Genomic DNA, 7,494 nt, shown 5'->3' with positions numbered 1-7,494 from the left:
TAAATTAAATTAAATAGGAAAAAGAGGAAGTCTGCCATTTTAAACAGGAAGTGCCCTCTAACTTAACACATGGACGCTGAAAATAGTCCAAGCTGAAAATAACTACTACCGCAAGCAATGAATGAACGGAAGATGAGCTAGAGGACTCGCACGGCGAGGTGGGCGCAGGGAGACCCGCGAGCCGTCAAGCTCGAACCCGTTGATTACCGCTTGCGGTACTAGTTATTATTGTTTCTGTTGAACCATTAGTTTTTGAGTCAACATGAGACATGTCCAGTTTAAAAAAGACACTTATCGCTCGCGACATGAGCAGCAGCAGCAGGTTTGAAAGCAGGACAGTTTTAAAGACATTTTCCCTGTGTGTGTCTCTCACCTGCAGCAGCAGCAGCAACAGTCACAGCAGAGTCTGTCCTGTGTCCTGTGTCCTCCTGTCTTCAGCCACAACAGCAGAGTGTTTGTTCCCAGCAGGTGTCATGTGACCAGTGTGGCTCCGCCCCTGGATGTGAGGGAGTGAAGTGTAAGTATTAACAGCTCAACTCAACAAGTAAAAAAACCTATAAACTCTGGAACATCTGTTTCTCTTCTGTGTTTTTGGTCAGACACAACATTTATAATAAACAAAAATAAACTTTATTTTTAGCTATATCATATTATTTTCTACATGGATTATTTGGCCTTGCCTTTTTCACACATTATTAACCAGTCTTGTATAAAGTACCTTAAAGTGATACTTAAGTAAAAGCACAAGTATCTTACCAGAAAAATGGACTCTGTAAGTTTTTACATTATTACCTAAGTAAAAGTCTTAAAGTATATGACATTTACTGTACTTAAGTATCAAACGTCATTTTCTGATATAAAATGTACTTAAGTTGTAAAAGTATTAGATAAGTGAGGATCTAAGGTTGAGCCATGGTGGCTCAGTGGTAGACATTCCTGTGGTCTTTCAACAGGAATGTTATGGGTTCAATTCCTGGCCCTGCTTTTCTATATGTGTCCTTGAGCAAGACACTTGTTGAAGCGTGTGACTGGGTGAAAACTGTAGTGTAAAGCAGCTCATTGAGACTAGAAAAGCTCTATATAAATACAGACCATAATAATAACTCTTCTTCTTCTGATTTTATTTGGTGGTAACAAGTAACAAAGACAGTTAGAGGAAGTGTAGTGGAGTAAAAGTAAAAGTTGCTAGAAATATAAATAACAAAGTAAAGTAGTATGTGAATTTTGTACTTTACTTTGTTATTTATATAAAATAAAAAAATAAATACAGCAACAAAGTTTTTGTACTTTTTTACATTATAACACTTACTTATTATCTGAAAATAATAAACTACTATCTCAAAGGTTTGACTTACTGTCTCAATAAAAGACGAGTTACTGTCTTAATGTTTACAATAAAGCGGTCAAATAATGACTTCATATGTATAAATAATGAATTAATTCATTAATAATGAATGATTCACTATCTTAGTGATATATTATTTCAACATGTTAACCATCTCAAAAATGCCTCACTATCCCATTAAGTTGACTAACATTGTCAAAATAGTGACAAAATACTATTTAGAAATGTTTGTCAAGAGATTACTACCTTAAAATATTGACTTGTTATTGCAAAAAAAATGACTCAAATCAATACCTCAAATTATTCACTATTTCAAAATAATGATTTACTCTCTCAAAGTATCAACATACTTGTACAACAAGTACAACATGGATGTCCTTTACACGCCCGACTTGAAATGTGAGTGGTGTTGTTGTTGTTGTGCAATGTTTGTGTAGAAATCAGTTACATCATCATTTTGTGCTGAGGCAAGAAGAAACTTCCCTTTCAGAACTTTAACGTTTGATTGACATTTTTGTTATTTTGTTAATGTTAAGTTAATGTATGTCCCTGGATATACTGTGTGTGTGTGTGTTTGCAATGGCACAGTAAAAGAGCATCAGTTCAGTGTGTAAAACGTTGTTTAATTGCAAATAAAATGTATTTTACACTATTTACATGGCACAAAGTTGAAAAATACAAGTGTGGGAGTGGAAATATTTAAAGGATTAGAATCCAGTTGAGTCTTATCTGTCTTTACTTTGTGACCATTACAGATGATTTGATTTTGTATTTATTTTTGTTTTACTTCTTTGTTAAAGTTCTCTGAAATGGATTAATTCCTTGACAATAAGATACTTTGAAGGCATGTGTAGAAAGTTCTATCACAGAGCGACACAGCAGTCAAGACACACTGTGCTTGTGGTGCCTTGTTGTTAAAGGCTGATCACCTGGGTCTGGTTGAGGTTCGGGAGGATCTGGTTGAGGATTTAGAAGACTCTTGTCCTGGTTAGAAGGAATACTTTGTAAGTATGTTTACCAGTGCCATGCAACCATATAAACAAAACGAGATCAGCAATGCATTTGCTGCTAAGGCATAAATCAGCGTTGTGGACCAGAAACTTAGCAGATAGAGAGTTTTGTTGCAGTAAGCCACAGCAGATGAGACACGCTGTGGTGCTGGTGCCTTCAGGTGCTCACTGCTGATGGGGGCTGACGTCTGAATCAGCCTCTTCCAAGTCTGGCTGTTTTTGATCGTCTGAGTCTGGTTAGGGTTTAGAAGGCTCTGGTTCTGGTTTAGGTTCTGAATGCTCTGGTTTTGGTTAAGGTTTAGCAGACTTTGGTTGCGGTTGTCCAGAGCGGGAGCAAGCTTGTTGTCAGGCTCCGCCGAGGTGAAGAAGTTCCTGTTGTTTTCGTCTGGATCAGTGATATTCTTCTCATAGTTTGGGGGATACACGGAATAAATCTGGTAACTACCTGAGAACAGAGAGAGAGAGAAAGAGACAAAACTAAGTCACCAATAAATCACGGTCATCACATTTCCAGCTGAGTGTTTGTTGCACAGACCCAGAAAAATGTTGCTATTTAACTTTTCTGCAAACCATGGAAAACAGTACACTTGTGTGCAAGTGGACATCATTTTCTATGGTTCTCCTGAGAAATCCTGGACCTCTATAGTAAAATGAGTCCACTTATCATGTTATCAGACTGCCCTCTGAAAACAGCGATGTTATGTCGTATGCAGTGAAAATGGAGGACACAAACAAACTACTCTGTCCTTCCGAGTAGACAAGTATTCTGTTTTTGCGAAACGCCACCATGGAGGCTTGAAACTGGGGGTTCAGATTCCACAGTTGCCACTTGATTCATACACGTCATATCGACATGACATGCCCACTCAGCGATGACTGTTTTTATGGATATTATGATGATATGATGGGGAAAACACGATCTTTTTGTGGCCCTTTCTTGTCTGTCCTTAGTGTCTGTTAGTCTGATATAGAGCTGCAACTAACAATTTTTTTCATAATTGTTTAACCAAATTAACCAAGTAATTGTTTGGAAATTGCAAATAAAATGTATTATACACTACTTACATGGAACAAAGGTGAAAAATACAAGTGTGGGAGTGGAAATATTAGGAGGATTAGAATCCAGTTGAGTCTTATCTGTCTTTACTTTGTGACCATTACAGATTTTGCATTTCTTTTTCTTTTACTTCCTTGTTAAAGTTCTCTGAAATGGATTCATTCCTTGACACTAAGATACTTTGAAGGCATGTTTACATTTACTGTAAAGCAAGGCCCTTTCTTAGAGGTTCAGCCACATTTGCAGAAATGTAAAACACCAGCATATGATCTTGAGGACTGGGTTGTAGTTACCATAGAAGAACCAGATGAGGACAAACAGGCCCAGGATGATCATGCACACCGTCCAGACTTTGTCCAGAGCTGCTGAACAGAGGATCTTAGGCAAAGCATGCAGGGCCATCAGCAGCAGGGCCGATATCCCACACACCATCACGTACACTGGGATACCTGGTGCTGCCGGACATTCGTGTAAATAAACTCCACCTGTTCACAAAGAGGCAGAGGCACAAAGTGTTATAAATATTTAAGAGAATTTGGGCCATTCATTCTTTCTTACAATAAACGAAATCCCAGCAGCTGAGGTTTATGTGAAAGTATTGCACATTCAATTCTAAATCATCACCTGTCGCCTGCACATGTTCACTTTCTTTTCCTCACCCTTGAATATATGCAGTTTTTACCTGTTACACAACTTTTGTAGTATAATAATAGTATAGTATAGTATAGTCCATTGTACTATATTATAGTATAGTATAGCATAGTAAAGTATAGTCCACTATAGTCAAGTATAGTATAGCATAGTATAGTATAGTATAGTACAGTGCAGTATTGTGTAGTATAATGTAGTATAGTATTGCATATTGTGGCACTTTACAGTTCAGTATAGCACAGACTAACACAGTTAATATAGTTACAGTTATAATTTAGTATAGTGTGTATGGTATGGTATAGTATAGTTAAGTATATTATGTCATATTACAGTACAGTATAACATAGTATAATACAGTACAGTATAGTATAGCATATATGATGAAAGTATTTGTTAAATTATAGTATAGTGCAGAATAGTACAGTGTATCTGTAGTATAATATATATACAGTGTAGCTCGGTATAGTATTATGAAAGTAATATACTATACTAAAGTAGATAACATCACATTATAGTTTAGTAGTATGAAAGTAATTTGTTAAATTATAGTATAGTGCAGAATAGTACAGTGTAGCTGTAGTATATACAGTGTAGCTCAGTATAGTATAGTATAGTAGTATGAAAGTAATATACTATACTAAAGTAGATAACATCACATTATAGTATAGTATTGCAAATGACGGTATTTTAAAGTTCAGTATAGCACAGAACAATACAGCATAATATAGTATAGTGTAGTAAAGTTTAATATGGCATATTACAGTACAGCACAGCAGATCATATATGATGACAAGTATTACTCTATATTATAGTTTAGTACAGAATAGTGTAGTGTCGTATGGTATTATGAAAGTCATATACTGTAAATAGTAAATCAGACACCACAGTGTAGTATATATATATATATATATATATATACATACATATATATATGTATATATATATATATATATACGTATATATGTATACATATATATGTATATATGTATATATATATATATATATATATATATATATATATATATATATATATATATATATATATATATATATATAATATAATAAGTATATTATATATATATATATAAGTATATTGTCAAAAGAAAAGATCATTGAGTGTCTCACTTACCTATAGTGATCTGTGCAGCAGGGAAAGCTAAGGAGAAGAATAGACAGGATTCACATTTAAAATTCAATTCCCAACTTGTTCTTTAATTATTTGAGATTATTTTTCCTCATTTACTCACCTGCCATAAGAACACCTGCAGCGATCATGCCAAATATATAACTAAATTTAATCCTTGCCATCGTGACACACATATCTGCAGTATGAGCACAGTAAATCTAACAGATACTGATTTGTCAGTGAGTTAAAATGAAGAGATACAACTCAGGGACTAACATTATGTCTGGCTCTGTGAAAACACCTGGGTGTCAGTTTGGGATGTTGAGTCATGTACACATGTCCTAACTATCGAACGTGAAATCGATTGCAACACCTGAGGAGGAAACATGAAAGCGTGGATTTTCCTGTGATGACTCAATTACATGGTGTTACAGCAACATTAACTCCACAAGTAGGACAAACGTCCCACTATTAATGCATGGACAATAGGATGGGAGTAGAAACGCTACACATCTACAAATACAGACCTGTTTGAAAAGAGAATTAACTCTGGTTCAAACTCCATCACCTTCATGACAGGTGACCGTGATGTTACTTTCTCTCTACATTGAATCAAACCTGCTCCTCCTCTGCTATAAAATGATATTACATTTGGCCCAATAATTAGTGTTTATTAACTAAAACATCATTATTTCAAAACAAAGTGAACAAAGGAAAAGGGTTTGGAGATCCTGGCAAAAAAGTAACAAAAAGGTGGGTAGCGTAGGACCCAGCGTGTTCCCAAAAGAAAAATAGATTAAAGGCGACATAGAATGCTTGTATCACACATATATGTTAGTTATGGAGGTCTACTTACATATATTAACTTGTTTTCATGGTTAAAAACTAAGGAAGTGCCGATCCGCTTCGCAGAGCCCAGGAAAACAATACAACACTATTTTCTCAGCAGTGGAACTGTTTGTTCTGAAACTTTAGGGTTTCATAAACGAGGTAATGACGCAGATACACACACAAACGCAGCGTTAATTGGAGCTTCTGGTCTATGTCGCCTTTAAATAAACTAAACCCGAGAACACGACTGCCGGTAACCCCCAACCAAGTCCTATATTAGGTGAACTGTAGAGAGAAATCAAGCTTGCTGCCCTCTCTCTTTTCACTCCCCCTTTTAAACTTCCCTCCCCACGATGACGCCTTCTCCTCCTCCATCACTCACAGCGCAGGGATGCAACCACTGAAATGAAGCACAGATTAGTGGAGAGGAAAAACACAGGGGAGAGGGAGAAGAGGTAGTGAAAGACAGAAAAGAGACACAGAACAAGCACCCTCTAAAAGATTGTTTGAAGAAAGATGATTTGCTCCAGCTATGAATTCAATTCAACATGCACTTGCCTCTTTTGAGTCCATAGTCCTTTCCTGAGAAAAATCTGATTCCATACTAACTGCTATTATTATTATGGAGTGCCTTTTAACTTGTTACTACTTACAATGCCTCACAGCAAGAAGGTTGCTGGTTCGTAGGTACGAGAGTGAATGTTTGTTTGTGTTGGCCCCGAGATGTACATGTGGCGTGTCCACCAGCAGCCCCACGACCCTCATGTGGAGGACAAAGCAGAACAAGAGGAGTGAGACAGACAGACAGACAGACAGACGACTTTGAGTGAGTGGGTGAATGAGTGTTCATATCTTTTACGAGAATCGCTGTGAGACAGTCGCCTGATGAATGACAGCATCATCAGCAGACCACATGACTCACAACTGTCGATTTATCCTGCAGCAATAAAAGGGGGCGGAGCTGTGTATCATATTATGTGTTAGAAGTGTATGTGTGTGTGTGTGTGTGTGTAAGGTGAGGTGCTCATTAAAGTGGAACAAGAAACACACACACATTGAATGGCCGACTTGTGTCAACATTCAAACACAATATATTCCTTCCTGATATCAGCACATATATACACAGCACATATGTATTCACTTTCCTTACACGTGTAAGAAAGTGAATGAATGAATGAATGATTGAAACGTTTGGTGAGCTACAGTACTTGGGACTGGGAGCTACAGGTATCTCTTGGAGACCCCTGGTCTAGAACTTAACCCCATTGAACTTTCCCATCAGAAAAACAAGATTTTAGTGAACAATTAATGCAAATATGGACTGAAATATGTGTCAAAACATTTCATATCAGACGCACGCCATTACCAAGCTTATTGCTTTAATGACCCATCACCCACTTTTCTAGCAAATACAATGTTTTGTCCAAGTTCAGCTTTAATCAACAGAAAAACAGAACAAGTGAATTTAGACATT

General features: G+C 36.7%; 1 protein-coding gene across 2 annotated transcripts; it reads right to left on the bottom strand.

The window, feature by feature from the left end:
* Positions 1-378: 378 nt before the first annotated feature.
* On the bottom strand, positions 379-6,013 carry LOC122776732. 2 transcript variants are annotated; one of them, XR_006361257.1, is made up of 5 exons: positions 5,311-6,013; positions 5,193-5,219; positions 3,706-3,897; positions 2,275-2,800; positions 379-496 (listed from the first exon to the last, which is right to left on the bottom strand). XR_006361257.1 is itself a non-coding variant. In XM_044037402.1 (4 exons), exons 1-4 carry the CDS (start codon positions 5,381-5,383, stop codon positions 2,334-2,336), a joined length of 759 nt encoding a protein of 252 aa, XP_043893337.1. In that variant the 5' UTR covers positions 5,384-6,012; the 3' UTR covers positions 1,948-2,333. The 2 variants fall into 2 exon arrangements, 1 of the variants encoding a protein (XP_043893337.1); XM_044037402.1 differs by lacking the exon at positions 379-496 and having other exon boundaries at positions 1,948-2,800; positions 5,311-6,012.
* Between the last annotated feature and the right edge of the window lie 1,481 nt (positions 6,014-7,494).

Source organism: Solea senegalensis, linkage group LG11 (genome assembly GCF_019176455.1).
Source record: "Solea senegalensis isolate Sse05_10M linkage group LG11, IFAPA_SoseM_1, whole genome shotgun sequence".
Lineage (NCBI taxonomy): Eukaryota > Metazoa > Chordata > Actinopteri > Pleuronectiformes > Soleidae > Solea > Solea senegalensis.
This window is presented reverse-complemented; position numbering and strand designations above follow the sequence as displayed.

Coding starts and splice junctions, on each gene's coding strand:
- LOC122776732 (XM_044037402.1), bottom strand. CDS start 5,383: ATGTGTGTCACGATGGCAAGGATTAAATTTAGTTATATATTTGGCATG. Junction 3,898..5,192: donor TGCTGCACAGATCACTATAG/GTAAGTGAGACA, acceptor CTTTGTGAACAG/GTGGAGTTTATTTACACGAA. Junction 2,801..3,705: donor CCTCATCTGGTTCTTCTATG/GTAACTACAACC, acceptor CTCTGTTCTCAG/GTAGTTACCAGATTTATTCC.